This window comes from Neomonachus schauinslandi, chromosome 1 (genome assembly GCF_002201575.2).
Source record: "Neomonachus schauinslandi chromosome 1, ASM220157v2, whole genome shotgun sequence".
Taxonomy (NCBI): domain Eukaryota; kingdom Metazoa; phylum Chordata; class Mammalia; order Carnivora; family Phocidae; genus Neomonachus; species Neomonachus schauinslandi.
In genome coordinates this window covers 149396948-149413468 of record NC_058403.1, presented here as the reverse complement: position 1 = coordinate 149413468, position 16521 = coordinate 149396948, and the positions used below count along the sequence as shown (strand labels likewise).

The 16521-nt window shown below is 40.0% G+C and overlaps 1 protein-coding gene across 1 annotated transcript in view; it reads left to right on the top strand.

Moving 5' to 3' along the window:
• The first annotated feature begins 10164 nt into the window (after positions 1–10164).
• The window catches only part of GOLGA4 (golgin A4), a 132018-nt gene continuing 125661 nt past the window's right edge, over positions 10165–16521 (top strand). Inside the window, exon 1 of the mRNA XM_044920744.1 lies at positions 10165–10505. Within this exon, the coding sequence (XP_044776679.1) occupies positions 10434–10505 (72 nt within the window). The 5' untranslated portion in view covers positions 10165–10433. The remainder of the gene's footprint in view (positions 10506–16521) is intronic.

Genomic DNA, 16521 nt, shown 5'->3' with positions numbered 1-16521 from the left:
TCCCCCCTCTCATGTGCTCTCTGTCTCAAATAAATAAATAAAATCTTAAAAAAAAAAAAAACCTGCTAAAGATGACATTGAAGTTTTAAAAACTGAGCAGGGTGTGTCTCAGAGAAGAGAAGGAAGTGTTAAATTTATGACAATTGGGAGGCCAGGATAAATAGCAAGAAGGCCTGAGATCACTTTCCAGTTCTGTCACCGAGATCATATGACTTTAGAAGAGTGATTTTTTTGCTCTTCTTTGTGACTATTTGTCAAACAGGGGCAATAGCAATGACAATGTAACCCTTCACTTTCCCCTAGTTTACTTACTTTCTGCCTACAATAGGGATTAAATTAAAAACAAAGATACCCCCCCAAAAAAATTATTTAAAGAAAAGGCCTTAGGCAGAAAAGTAGGCTAAATTCCTGAGAGTCCTAGTCCAAGTTTAGACAAAGATTTCTTTCATGGGAGGCTTCCCAACTGTTTTATAACTATACTTTACATAGACATACAATGTTCTTTTGCAAAAGTAAATATTAAAAACATAATGTTTTAAAGTGTTCTCATGAAGTGCATTAAAACAGTGTGATGAAGTATTCCAAAGTGTTCCAGATCTGTTTCTCGCTACAGCCAAATTGTGTGCGTGTACATATATACATGCCAATACCTCGCTACCTACGTATCCCCCTGCCCCACACAAATCTGGTGTGTGAAGAACAACACAGCTGTACCACGTTCACATTTGAGGATAGTGCTCTGCATGTACAGAAGGAAAATATGTCTTTTCTGACAACCAAGAAAGAATTTGTTTTAGTGAGCACACTTCGGTGTCAATCAGTAAATCATTTTGGAGCAGAGCTGGAGAACACAGAGAAATCAGTGTCACTGAAAGGCGGTGCCTCCACAGGAACGGACCCAGAGGTAGTATGGGTGGTGATGTGCCATGGGCTTCAGAGCCACGAGAGCGCTGGGTTCAAACGCTGCCCTACCGTGTCCAGGCTGTGTTACTTTGCGTGAGATTCTTAACCTCTCTGAGCTTTAGGTTTTTAACTTTTATTTTAAAAATTTCATACAGTAAAATTCAGTGTTTGTAGTGTATAGGTTTTTTTGGGTTTTGAGAAGTGCACGGAATTGTATCTCTACCACCATAGTTACGATATGAATTCTTTCATCATCCCAAAGATTCCTTCATTGTGCCATTTAATAATTCCCCCACCTCACCCCCACCCGTCACCCTACTCAGGTCCTAGAAAACACTGATTTGGTCTCTCTCCCTATCATCTTGTCTTTCCAGAATGTCATAGAAATGGAATCATATATATGTATGGCTTCTTTTGAGTCTGACTTCCATTGCTCAGCAAAACTTACTTCAGATCCACTCAGGTTGTTGTGGGTATCAACAGTTGGTTCTTTATATTTTAGAGTAGTATTCCATGGTATGGATGTACCACAATTTGTTTATCCACTCACTGGCTGAGAAACATCAGAGTTTTGATAATTTGTGTCTTTCGAGGAATATGTCCCTTTTTCTACATTGTTGAATTTGTTGGCCTAAGCCTCTTTGTGGTACTCCCTGGTACCACCTGTGGAATCTGTGGTGATAGCCCCTCTTTGATTCCTGATACTGATAGTGTTTTTCTTTCTCTCAACGAGTCTTACTAGGGGCTTATCAATGTTATTAATCTTTTCTAAGAACCAAATTTTAGCTTTGTTGGTTTTTCTCTGTTTTCTATTTCACTGATTTTTGCTCTTATCTTTATTGTTTAATGCCTTCTACTTACTTTGGTTTTAATTTTCCCCTCCTTTTTCTATCTTCTTTTTTTTTTTAAAGATTTTATTTATTTATTTGACAGAGAGAGAGAGACAGAGAGAGAGGGAACACAAGCAGGGGGAGTGGGAGAGGGAGAAGCCGGCCTCCCGCTGAGCAGGGAGCCCGACGTGAGGCTTGATCCCAGGACCTTGGGATCATGACCTGAGCTGAAGGCAGATACTTAACAGCTGAGCCACCCAGGCACCCCTTTTTTCTAACTTCTTTTTTTTTAAAGATTTTATTTATTTATTTGACAGAGAGAGACATAGCGAGAGAGGGAACACAAGCAGGGGGAGGGGGAGAGGGAGAAGCAGACTCCCCGCCGAGCAGGGAGCCCGATGTGGGACTTGATCCCGGGACTCCAGGATCATGACCCGAGCCGAAGGCAGTCGCTCAACCGACTGAGCCACCCAGGCGCCCCCTTTTTTCTAACTTCTTAAGTTGGAGTATTAGATTATTTATTTTTAATCTTTTCCTTTTCTAATGTAAACATGCAATACTATAAATCCTTCTAAGCACTGCTTTAGCTGCACTTCACAAATTATGATATTTTCATTTTCATTCATTTAAAACATTTTCTGATTTCCCTTGAGTTTTGTTCTTTGACCCATCACTTATTTGGAAGTTAGCTGCCTAATTTCAAAATAGTTGGGGTTTTCTAGATATCTTTTTTGTTATTGATTTCTAATTTAATTCCTTTGTGGTCAGAGAATATGCTATATGATATTAATCCTTTGAAATTTATTGAGACTTGTATTATGTATTAGCATATGGTCTATCTTGGTGAATGTTCCACGTGTACTCAAAAAAGAATGTGTATTCTGCAGTTGTTGGTGGTAGTTTTCCAAAAAGATCAATTAGGCAGAGTTAGCTGACCCAGATTCTCTATATCCTTACCTACTTTTTCATCTACTTGTTTTATCAAAGACTAAGAGAGGTATCTTAAAATCTCCAACTGTAATTGTCCTTTGATTTTAGTCAGTGTTTGCTTCATGATTTTGAAGCTATGTTATTACATAGAAACATATTTAGGATTATGTCTTCTTGATGAATTGTTTCATCAAAAAGATGAAATCTTTTTGTTATTTTGAAATGTTCCTTATGGGCGCCTGGGTGGCTGAGTGGGTTAAGCGTCCAGCTCTTGGTTTTGGCTCAGGTCAAGATTTCAGAGTTGTGAGATCAAGCCCTGCATCTGGCTCCACACTCAGCATGGAGTCTGCTTCAGATTCTTTCTCCCTCTGCTCCTCCCCTCCCCCTCCCTCTCTCGAATAAATAAGATCTTAAAAAAAGAGTTCTTTATTTTTGTGATATTCCTTGTCTTGAAGTCTATTTTATTTGATATTAATATAGTCATACAGCTTTCCTATGATTCAGTTTTGCATAGTATATTGGATTCTCTGGTGCATTGTTCAAATGTGCTTTCAGAACTGAGGCATTGGGGTGCCTAGGTGGCTCAGTTGGTTAAGCGGCTGCCTTTGGCTCAAGTCATGATCCTGGAGTCCTGGGATCAAGTCCCACATCAGGCTCCCTGCTCAGTGGAGAACCTGCTTCTCCCTCTCTCTCTGCCTGCCTTCTGCCTACTTGTGCTCTCTCTCTCTCTGCAAATAAATAAATAAAATCTTAAAAAAAAAAAAGAACTGAGGCATTAATTTCACCAGCAGCTAATAGTGTGGCTACAGATGGCTCACACCTGTATGTATTGTCCCCCACCCCCACCCGTTTCCCCTCTAACAGGTTCTAACAAATCTCTTGTAAGTAAATCTCAGAGTCTGTTACCAGGGGATCTTGATGTGTGATATACAGTATGTTCTTTTCCATGTTTTTATTATTAACTTATCTGTGTCTTTATATTGAAATCACATGCCTTAAAAACAATGTATAGTTGGATCTTGTTTTTCCATTCATCCTGACCATTTCTGCCTTTTCACCAGAGTATTTAATCAGTTTATATTGAGTGTAATTTTGATATGATTGGGTTTAAGTCTACCATCTTGCTCCTTGTTTTCTATTAGTCACATTAGTTCTTTGTTCCCTTTTCTTTTCATTGCTGTCTTCCTTTTGATTACTTGAGTTTTTAGGATTGTATTTTATATCTTCTAATGGGACTTGAAGTTAAATCTTCTGCTTTATTGTTTCTTTTTTTAGTGGTTGTTCTAGCTATTACAATATGCATCCTTAACTTATCACAGTCCAAATTGAATTAATGTTGTACTACACATATAATGTGAGAACTTTACAGCAGTATACTTCCATTTACCAACTCTTCGTCCTTTGTGCTATTATTATCATAGGTTTTACTTCTTTGTATGTTAAAAACTCCACAATTTATGGTCATGATTTTTGTTTTAAGCAGTCAATTTGATTTTTTAAAAAAAGATTTTATTTATTTATTTCAGAGAGAGAGAGAGAACATGCAAGCAGGGAGAAAGAACAGAGAGAGGGGGAGAGAGACAATCCCAAGCAGACTCTGTGCTGAGTGTATTCTCCAACCTGGGGCTCGATCCCACGACCCTGACTGAAATCATGACCTGAATTGAAATCAAGAGTTGGACGCTCAACTGACTGAGCCACTCGGGGGCCCCAACAGTTAATTTGATTTTAAAGAAATTAAGAAAGAAAAAAAATAGTCTTTCACATTTATCTGCATATTTGGGAGCTCTTCCTTCCCTCTTGTATATCCATCTGGTGTAATTTCTTGAGCACTTCTTATAATACAAGTTTGCTTATAAAGAATTTTCTCAGCTGTTCTTTTTCAGAAAATGTCTTTGTTTGCTTTTGTTATAGATAAATGCTTTCTCTGCATTTTTTAGTTTGTTTCAGCATTTTAAAGATGCTGTTCCATGAAGTCATTATTTTTGTTTTCTGCATATAACATGTCTTTTTTCTCTGGCTGCTTTTTAAGGTCTTCCATGCTGTTGAGAAGAATAAAGTGGCATACTTTCAATTCTCAAGGGACACTTTGAAGAGGATGGGCTGGAGTGCCACAGTCTACCATGGAATCTACTACTGGAAACTCAGTCCCCTTCCCATGTGGTATTATTTTAGTTTGAAGAGCTCAGAGTGGGATAAATGTAGAGTTAAGGAATACAGAGTCTCCAAGATTGCCTGGATGTTGAAGGAGCATGGGTCAACTTCTGTGGGTAAAGGTAAAAGTTTTCCTAAAGATCGGTAGCGATTTGCAATGTAGAAGCTAGAAGAGGATGCTCCAGCAGAGTGGTCCTTATGGACAGAGATAAGGGAATAAGATTAAGGTCTGGGAATGGATAATTTCAAGTTATATCCTATCAAGGATATAATTTTTTAAAAAAATTTGTCTTTTTTATTTTTCAAAGTAATCTCTACACTCAACATGGAGCTTAAACTCACAACCCTGAGATCAAGAGTCACACACTCGTCTGACTGAGCCAGCCAGGCACCCCAAGGTTATAACTTTTGAAGAGTTTTTTTTTTCCTTAAACTGTGGTAAAAGTTGTATTTAGCATATAGTTTTTTTGTTTTCATTTGGGAATATAGTTGACATACAGTGTTACATTAGTTTCAGGTGTACAACTTGGTGATTTGACAAATTTATATGTTATATACGTTTAGCACAAGTGTAGTTACCATCTGTCCCATTATATAGCTATTACAGTATCATTGACTGGATTCCTTATGCTGTGCCTTTTATTCCCATGACCTACTCACTCCGTAACTGGAAGTCTGTATCTCCCACTCCCCTTCACCTATTTTGCCCAATCCCCCGCCCCCTATTTAGCATATAGTTTAAATTTCTTCCTTTAATATGCCATAATTCCTTTAGTGTTTTCCAGTCTGCTAATGCATTTGATAAGTCTGCATGTCTTTTTTTTTTTTTTTAAGATTTTATTCATTTATTTGAGAGAGAAAGTGTGAGAGAGAGGAAGCACGAGAGGAGGAAGGGTCAGAGGGAGAAGCAGACTCCCCGCTGAGCGGGGAGCCTGATGTGGAACTCGATCCTGGGACTCCAGAATCATGACCTGAGCCGAAGGCAGATGCTTAACCGACTGAGCCACCCAGGCACCCCTGCTAAGTCTGCATGTCTTGAGTAGGGCTGTAATGGAAGGAAATGAGAGCTGGGTCCATAAGGATATTTGATATCTCCCCCAAATGCAACTTGTTTTTCTCCTCCCTCCTGATTCTCATCCTACAAAGTCCCTTAGAGGTATAGCATCAAGGTACCCAGGGAGACTGCAGTCCTGATTTCCAGACTGAGACCAATAACAATAACAAATGAAGAGCGTTCTCATGGTGGAATGGGATTTAGGAGAGACTTTAAGAAGAACCTTGGAAGATCAAGGAACACTCTATTTCCCCATATTTACTTAGAGGGAGTTGTCCCTTAGGGGAAAAGGAAAAGCTATTATCTGGGTTACATGAATTTTATAATATAATCTGAGAGATCTATAATAACATATATACTTGTGACTGAATTTTAACTTTGCTTATAATTAAATGGAAATCAAAATACCATTTGTTATCTTTTTATTGTCAAAAATTTTTTAAAATATAGAAATGGGGGCGTGCCTGGGTAGCTCAGTCAGTTAAGCGTCTGCCTTTGGCTCAGGCCATGATCCCAGGGTCCTGGGATCGAGCCCCGCCATCGGGTTCCCTGCTCAGTTGGGAGTCTGCTTCTCCCTCTCCCGTGCCCCTCCCCCCTGCTTGTGTGCTCTCTCTTTCTCCAAGAAATAAAATCTTAAAAAAAATGGAACTGGGCATTTCCACTGTGGATAGAAACATAAATTGGTATTGGGGCACATGGGTGGCTCAGTCGGTTAAGTGTCTGCCTTCAGTTCAGGTCATGATCCCAGGGTCCTAGGATCGAGCCCTGCATCAGGCTCTCTGCTTAGTGTGGAGTCTGCTTCTCCCTCTCCCTCTGCCCCTCCCCTCTGCTCGTGTTCTGTCTTTCACTCTCTCTTTTTCAAATAAATAAATAAAATCTTTAAAAAAATAAAAAAAGAAACAAATTGGTATTCATTTTGGAGATCAAGTTGGCATTGACTATACATAATGAATGGATTCTTCAACTACCTTTCTGGGAATCCATTATTTTCCACAGAAACATACACAAAAGTACACAAACATATTTATAAAGTTGTTCACTTTAATATTGTTTAATAGCAAAAACTGGGGAGAAGTGAAATATCCATTAACACATGGAAACCAAGACATCAATCATAACTACTTTATCCATAGTATAAAATACTATGCAGTCATTAAAGTGACTGAAATACAGGTACTGATTGGAAATGATATTCATGGCATGTTAATTGAGAAAAGCAAAATGGAGAATATGTATGATCCATTTTTAATAAAACAAATTAAAATTAAATTAATAAAATAAAATAAATTAAAACTACAAATACATAGATAATTACATTTACACGTCTCTATATTTTCATTAATACAGAAACAAAATGGAAAGAATACAACTAAATTATTAATAGGGGTTATTTGGGGGGATAAGATCATACAGTTGACCCTTGAACAATGTGGGGGTTAGGGGTACCAACCTCCCGCATAGTTGAAAATTCTGTGTGTAACTTTTGTCTCCCCCAAAACTTAACCAATAATGACCGGCCTACTGTTGACCAAAAGCCTTATTAAACAGTCGTCTAACATGTATTTTGTATGTTATATGTATTATAGACTGTATTCATACAATAAAGCAAAGAGAAATCATAAGGAAAATACATTTACAGTACTGTATTGTATTTACTGAAAACAAAATCCATGTATAATTTCACCTGTGCAGTTCAAATCTGTGTTGTTCAAGGGTCGACTATACTTTTGTTTTTGTTACAGTGAGTATATGTTACTCTTGTAAGAAAAGATAAAAATACAGTGTGATACATACATTAAAGCTTTTAAGATTGAAGTTGTAGAGAGGGGAGCATGATTAAGTCCACTGATGTGTGTGTGGTTTTAGGGATGGTGTTAGGAAATGCTTGAAAGGGAAGATGACATGTGGGCAGCATTATCAAGGATAGATAAGAAAGGTGGAAAAAGAAGAAATGTACAAAGTCATGGAGGATTATAAGTATACTAGATTCATTAAGGTGTTCAAAGCTACTATATATAACCTGGGGACTAAAAAAAGAAAGGTAAGGAGGTATACAAAAGCCGGATGTGCAAGGGAACCACAAGTCAATTTGAAATTTCTGGAGGTTTCAAGTGTGAAGTATGGAGAGGGGTAGTGAGAGAGAAAGCAGGAGCCAGGCTGCTAAGGGTTTCTTGTACTCCTTGGGAATTTGAATAGTGTCCTGCAGAACAAGGAGGTCACTGATGGGGTTTTGGCAGGACAGTAACATCAGCTATATAGAAGATTGATTGGAGAGAAGCCAATCTGGAAGCTGGAAGATCATTTAAGCGGTGAGATGTAATGAAGATTGAAACTAGCTAGTGGCAGGGTGAATAGGAAAGAGAATGGATTTGAGAAATATTTCAGAGTAAAAGACAGGGCTTGGTGATTTGCTGGATATGGGTGAAGAATGAGAGGAATGTTTTGACTAACTTCAACAGTTTTCACTTGTGTAACTGGGCAGATGGAGATGACACCAGCCAAGGCAGAAAATACAGATGGCAAAGCAAGCTTGTGAAGAGGAGAAGATGCAAGAGGGTGAGAAGAAACACAGAAGGGGCAAATTGGGATGGTGATGGTAGGGGGTGTAGTAGGAGATGATTTCAGTTTCAGACAAGTTGAATTGAGGGGCCTATGCACTATCAAGAGAAACTGTTCAGTACGCAGCTGGATGTATTAAGACTAAGTAATTCTGTAGAAATTTAGTGTCAGGCCCTGTACCAGGCACTGGTTGAGTTGTATAACAGCCATGGTTTTTGCCCTCCCGAACCTGACAGCCTAATGAAGATGGTATGATCTGCAGCTCAGGGGAGAGGGTCTAGGCTAGAGCTCTCAACACAGAGAGGGAGAATGTTAAGAAGAGAAAGAAACTCTTAGAATTTTTAAGTATCATTTACTATGAACTATACTCTAGGCACATCAAACTTCGCAACATTCCCATGAAATATTATTAAAATGTTATAGATGAGGAAAACGAGGGGCAGAGAATTGAGACTCAGAGGTCACAATCTGGCCTTTGGGCTGAATTTTATTCTAAGAGCTGTTTTGCTGCAGTGATTTAAAAATACCTCTGGATGAGTTTGCACTACCCAGTTTGTTACTTTCCCTAATTCTCCATTGTCTTATACCATTTGTGTGTCACTCATAATCTTTCTGCTCCCTTCAGGCATTTGACTTTGTACTATGTGGCCAAAGGTCACAGTGCTACTACTTTCTTGGTAAATATGTAGGTGTTCACTATGAGATAAGAGAGGACTTGGCCCAGCTGTCAATGCGGTGTTCAGACTAGGCCCTGTTCTGGCTCTACTACATTTAGGGATCAGGCTATGGAATCTTACAGAGGAACTGGCTAATAAATAAAATTTGCTAAAATGTGAAGATCAGCATATATTCTCTCAGGTTCTGATACACGAGGCAATGTGAAGCAATTTGGTATAGCATGCAGAGGTAGTTGCTGAGATGGATATGGGGGTTCACAGATGGCCCAAGTTCAGGGTGTTGGAAGAATTAAGCACATAAACATTAAACTCTCTAGGATGATTGCAGATGCAGACGCTTGGACCTTTTGGAAATTTGTGTATTCCATCAGCTGTGAATTCTTTTAACATCCCCAAGGACTTGGTACTTTAATAAGGACTTTGGAATGAATACGTGAAAATATACGATTTCGGTTAAATGAAAAATACAGACAGATGTCCAAACGGTTGAGATTTTACAATATCGTCCTGGAACGTCTGGACCCTGGAAGTCTGTGTGAGGCACTTCTTGAGACCTCTGGAAAAGTCCAGGGAAGGAAAGACGGCCCCTCTGGGGAGTAGTAGGTGTACCAGGCACTGAAGATGCAGACTCTTAACTACAAATACTGAACAAAAGTACACTAACCCTCAGAGCGCAAAGCAGGTTCCCTGGATACCCGCCTTCTCCCACGCCAGGCGCTCACACAGGCGGCTCTTCACGGTGGGCCTGTCCACCCGGCCGTCCTTAATAGAAGCAGCACCCTCCCCGCTGGACTCTGCAGTGCCGAAGTGCGGGTGTGCGTCACTGCAGGGCTCACACCAGCCCTCGCCCCAGCTCGGAGGGCCGCTCCGCACGCAATGAACTGGAGCAGCGCGGAACGCGGCGTATTACTCGCGGGTGCCGCGTTCGGGCGCGACACCCCGAGCGCGCATGTGCCGGCGCGACTTCGTGCTTGGCCCCTCCGGCGCTCCGTAGAGCTCCCTTGGCGAGCTCCACGTAGGCCGCGCAGGCGTCTTTGGCACACCTTTCACCTGCTGCCGTTGTCGCCGCCGCCGCCGCCGCCGCCGCCGCCGCCGGGGCTGGATGGGGGGCATAGGCCAACCAGTGGCACCCAGAAGAAAGAGACGCGGCGGCGGCAACGCCGACAGCCGCAGGACGAGTGTCTCGATCCGCCCGCGAGCCCAAGGAGGAGGCGGTGAGGCCCGGCGCCTACGGTCCCTGGTGTAGAGAGGCCGCCGTCGCGCCGCGGCCGGGTCTGCCTGGGCGCTCGCCCCTCAGGTCTCACACTCAGGACCCCGCGCTGCACCATGTTCAAGAAACTGAAGCAAAAGATCAGCGAGGAGCAACAGCAGCTCCAGCAGGCGCTGGCCTCGACTCAGGTACTATGGCCGCTGCTCTCGTCTAGTTCCCGACACCCCTTGACACAGCTTCGGGGGCCAGGAGGAGGGAAGGTTCTTCCGTGACCCTTGACCTGAGAATCTCCCCCAAACTCCGGACTGGGAATGAGTCCAGGGCGTCCCGGGTCCTCACTATTGCGGACCCGGGGCACCCATCCCCAAACTCCATGCAGGAGAGTGGGAGGGGGTGGCCGGATCCTTCGGGACGTCTGACCTCTAGTTTTCCCCCAGCGCACGACCCTGGCCTGAGAATAAGTTAGAAGGGCTCCGATCTTGCATGACTTTTGACCCCTATCGAAGGTTCCCCCACCCATCCGAGACCCCAACTCAGGAGTGAAGGCGGGATGGGAAAACCTGGGTCACTTGCAATATCTGACTTCTTGTCTGAAGTTCCCTCTCCCATCATGACCCGAGATTGAGTACGGAGGGGTCTGAATCCCTCTAGACTCCCGACCCGTTACGGGGGTCTAATGTCAAACCGTGGTGCAGAGGTGCGGGCCGAGGGTCGAGCCATTCCTGGCCAGGCTGCCTGCCGGAGCGTTGGACCTGAAAGAGGTGGCAGTGTGGCCAGCGTCCAACGCCCGAGGCTGTCACGAGTTAGTCACTTCGCATAACTTGGTTGATCCCGGACGGGCGTAGGGACAGACAGTCTGAGGCCAAGCCGGGGTTCTGCTTCTTCAAGAGTCTTGTTCAGTTTGTTTTTTCATGAATGCTGTTGCTTCAGGAAATGACAGTTTCTAGGAAAAAGGGGGCGTGTTAGCAGTGTTAATTTAAAGAAACAGTCTGCTAGACACCAATGAGAATGTGTGTTTTGGTGCTCGCAGCACTTGTCTCTTGAGCAAAGATGAGGGCTTCTGCTAAATTTCTTCCCAGCCTTTCTCAGTCTCAACAGATTGAGCAATTCTCACTCTCTCAAATTTTAGAGTTTCTGTAAGAAAGGCTGGGTTTTAATTAATTTGGAGACATTTAAAAGTAATTTTAAAAATACATTTTTCTTATACAGCTTTTAAACAACTGTTAAGCAACTAACAACTATTAAATCAACTATTGCATTAGAACAACTGTCAACTATAAATTGAGGTTGTTCTCTTAAAAGCTAAAGCTCATGTAGAGTAAAACTGCTTGAAATACATTGGAATATGGCACTGAAAGCTTGTTCGTTCTCCTAAGTAAAATGTAAATAGTGATTAAAATTTAGATAGTAAATACCTTACTTTTCATACTATTTACTGCCAGCTTTTCTAACTTTACAAAACACATTTATTTAAGAAACAAAAAACTTAAGAGTGAGGTAGAGATGAGGAATGTGGGGAAACACCATGTTGGCGAATGTGAAGGTTACATTGGAATGTATAAAATATTGATCCAAGATTCCACCTCTAGAAATTTATTCTAAGAAAGTTTAGGATGGGGCGCCTGGGTGGCGCAGTCGGTTAAGTGTGTGCCTTCGGCTCAGATCATAATCCCAGGGTCCTGGGTTCCAGTGGGGCATAGGGCTCCCTGCTTAGTGGGGAGTCCGCTTTTCTCTCTCCTTCTGCTCCTCCCCCCTGCTCATTCTCTCTCACACTCTCCCGCTCTCTCTCTCAAATAAATAAATAAAGTCTTTAAAAAACAGTTGAGGACGTATTAAAGGTTTAACCTCATGGATTTTTATTTCAGTGTTGTTTTAATAGGTAAAAACTGGCTAAAAATAGAAAATTGATTAACAGGTTGTTTAAGATAGTTGGTTATTATGCAGCCTTAAACAAAAGCCAACATTTATTGGGCTCTGACTATGTGAGAGGCATTTTGCTTTGTATTTTACACGGATCGTTTTATTTAATTCTTACATACACCAAAGAGGTAGATACTCTTACAGATGGAGTGAGGTTCAAAGAGATTAACTTGCCTAACACACCTTTTGTTAGAACCTGCAGGAAAGTAATAATAATATGCAAAGATATTTGTGTTAAAGGACAGATTAAGAAGCAGCATGTCAAGTGTGATCCCAGTTTTGTGGGGAAAAAATATGATATAAAGTATTTATGTATTTTTAATTTTTTAATTTTTTTAAAGATTTTTTATTTATTTGAGAGAGAGAGAGAGCACAAGCAGGGGGAGCAGCAGAGGAAGAGGGAGAAGCTGGCTCCACACTGAGCAGGGAGCCCGATGTGGGGCTTGATCCCAGGACCCCGAGATCATGACCTGAGCCGAAGGCAGATGCTTAACAGACTGAGCCATCTAGGCGCCCCATATGTATATAAAGTATATTTATATACAGGCAATGAAAATAGTTTAAGAAGGAAGTGCTCATGAGATATCATGATTGTTTTTCTTATAATGTTTCATTTTTCTTCACGAAAATGAATTGATTTTGTGCATTAACAGAGAGAGGTGGTTTTTAGAATAGTAAAAAAGTTAACAAGCTGACTAACGTATTAGGTGAGACAGTGCATCTGGATCAAATAAAATCACTTTGTGTATAAAAGATTTAAAACTTTGACAATTATGTATAATATGTATATCAAGAAGGTAAAAGTTGAATTGTTAGTGATCATCTGCTCGTAGAAACTTGATTCTGTTTTGGTCTCAGATCTTCAGCTATTATTAATCCTTCAGGATGAGAAGTTCTGGATTATTGTTTTCAAAGTTAAAGATTTTTTTTCAAGGGTGAATTAAAAAAACAAAAACCCTTTTTTGATGACAATCCTTTTGCAACAGATTACAGGTATCCTTGTCTTCTTAAGCAAAGGATCTTGAATTTGTATAATATTATCATTTCTTCATTTTTGAGTATAAATTATTTTGTTTTGAAGGCACCATGCCTCAAGAATTTACCTGGGTGTGAAAGACATTTCCCTTTTACCCACTCAAGAGGATTTGTTTGTTCTTGGTCTATTTTTTGTAATTTTGTAACCTCTGTGTCTTTCTTGTCTCTGCCTTTGAGCTGTTGTGGGCTTTGAATCAAGATACATAAGCAGCTTATTTTTTTTAAGATACATAAACTTTACAATTTTGTGTGAAATAAGGGCAAGTACCTGAGGGATTCTTTAGCACAGTGTAGTGTATTAATACAAATTTTGAGTGTTTGGAGGCCTTTGTGTGCATACTTTCTGTTTCTTAGCTTGCTTTTCATAGGTGTGGTGGCCTGAGAGGTATTTTTCCAATAGATTGAGTTGTCAGGCATAGATAATTCTGGGATAAACCATTTGCATCACAATATTTGTAAAACTTTCCAGCAAAAATAATAATGATATAATATAGGGTTCCTTAAGGGTTTGAAAACATTCAATAAAAACAAGAAATAGCCTTCTGATATTCCCCAATCACTTCTGTTTGGTTGGTACTAAGATTATTTGCACCTTTCCTTGGCAAATGTTTTAAGTATTTAGTCAACACTGATGATGACTTGAAGCCTAATCACTAATGAAAAATGAAGTTAAAGAATTTTTAAATAAAGGTTCACTTAGTTATTATTGTTATTATTTGTTTATTTATTTATTTTTTAGAAGTAGGCTCTACGCCCAGTGTGGAGTCCAATGCAGGGCTTGAACTCACGACCTTGAGATCCAAACCTGAGCTGAGATCAAGAGGGGGATGTTTAACTGACTGAGCCACTCAGTGCCCCCACTTATATTATTATTATCATCATCATCATCATCGTTATTTATTTATTTTATTTTAGGAGAGAGAGAGGAAGAGTACATGCATGAGGTGGGGCAGGGAGAAGAGGGAGAGAGAGAATCTTAAGCAGTCTCCACACCCAGCACAGAGCCTGACCCAGGGTTGATCTCAGGACCCTGAGATGAAATCAAGAGTCAGAAGCTAAACCGACTGAGCCACCTAGGCACCCCACTTACGTTATTTTTTTAACAATGAGTATCTATTTTGGATTCTTAAATTCCTATGTGGTGTCTGTCTCGATTGGATGGGGGCCCCCCAAATGTGGGGCATCCTGATCAGGTGGGGGCCAGTGGCATGGGCGGTGAAAGGATTCACACAAGGCAGAACAAAGGAGATAGAAGTTTATTGAATACACCTCAAAGGAGTGGTTGGCAGGACAGCAAAGCAGACTGTTTGCAACGAGACAGTGAGTGGGGGCAATATAAGCAGGAAGGTGAGGACATATGGGGACGTAGGGAATTTTCCCTTTTTTGGTACCTGTTCCTGGTTGTTAAGTAGCCCATTGGTCAGTTAGGGCCTATGGATATTTTGAGGTGGTTGCCTGATGGGCCTGCCTGTATTTAGGTAGGTGGTCGCTGTGGGCCTTTTTGCCTTGATCAAGTTTCTGTTGCTGAAGCCTGTTGTCTAAAAGCAGTCTTACAGAATGAATTGGATAAAATAAACATTAAAAAATAATATAGAATACCTTGTAATTGGGATATATGAAATACATAAATAAAAATGTGTTTTTAAATTTTATTTATTTAAGTAATCGCTACACCCAGTGTGAGGCTCTAACTCATGACCCTGAGATCAAGAGTTGCATGCCCCTCTGACTGAGCCAGCCAGGCACCCCAGCATAAATAAAAATATTTTTAAACATTTTTCAGCCTTTTTCAAATATTACTAAAACTTAAAAGTACAGACACAAATGGACAAATACTGTATGATTCCACTTATCTGTGGTACCTAGATTAGTCAAATTCATAGAGACAAAAAATAGAATGGTGGTTGCTAGGGGCTGGAGAGAGGAGGAAGTGGGGAGTTATTGCTTAATGGGTAGAGTTTTGGTTTGGAAAGATGAAAAAGTTTTGGAGATAGATGATGATGATGGTTGCACACCAATGTGAATAATTTAATACCACTGAACTATAGACGTAAAACTGGTTAAAATGGTAACTTTTATGTTATATATATTTCACCACAATAAAAGAATTAAAAACAGCAGAAAGTGGGACTCCAAAATAATAGTTTATGTAATAGAAATTTTAAAAAAATGCACAGATAGCAGGGAGAAGAGTCCCTTTCTGAAGGAACATAGCCTTATTGTAAATCCATGTTTACTAAATAATTACCCTCCATCTTGAAATTGGGGAAACCATAATTCCCAGGGAGAACATTAATATATAATAATCTGTATTTTGACCAGTAGCACATAGTGGCTGTTGGTAATTTGTTAGATAGAATGTGCATTAAGTTCTCATGTTTTAAGTAATAAAATAATCCTAGTTTATGGGGTTAAAAAAATGTGCTATGAAACTTGAATAGAGTACTGGTCATACAAAGTTCTTTCATCTCCTTCTTAGTTTGATAGGGCTAGAGGAAAAGTTCTAAGAGAAGTTTTGTCTTTCTAGCTTTTGGGGCGAATTAACCCAATTTGTTAAATTGTGAGGTTCAAAGATTCCAGGACATGGATGTAATTTTACACACCTCAACTTTACATCCCATGGAAACTGTAGGAAAATTCAAAGGGTATCCTGCAGGGTCCAGACAAGAGAGCAAGGCTGGAAACTGATGTAGAATTCAGTTAATGTGTTAATAATGAAGGTCAGGGCTCTAAAAGTATAGGATTTTAACCAACAGAGGTTGGTTCCTTCACCTTCTAAATCACAAGATATTAGTAAGACATTCTCATTTATTTATGGAATTCTAGGTGGGAAATATTCCTTCAGACTGTTGAGTGTCTTTCTCATCTTCCAGTGTCATGTGTTGCAGATGAGAAGTCTAATTCCAAACCTGTTCTTTCTTCATTGGTAGTTAACCTGATGTTTGAATCTTCTCTTCTTCCCTTGATTTTAGGAAATTCCCAATTTTCTTCTTTTAATTCTTTGTTGTTGTTTTTTGCCCCCCCCCTAAAAATCTTATTAATCTTTCTGGACAAGTACTTTGTGTATTCTAACTTTCTTTTTATATATTCCTTTTTTCCTGTTTGTTCTATTGTTTTGAGAGATTTCTTCAAATTTTATTACTAGAATAAATTTATTTAAATTATTAAATTTATTTTAGTAATCATATATTTAATTTCTACAAATAATAACAGTAGTAAACATTTATTGAGTATTATTAATCAGGTACT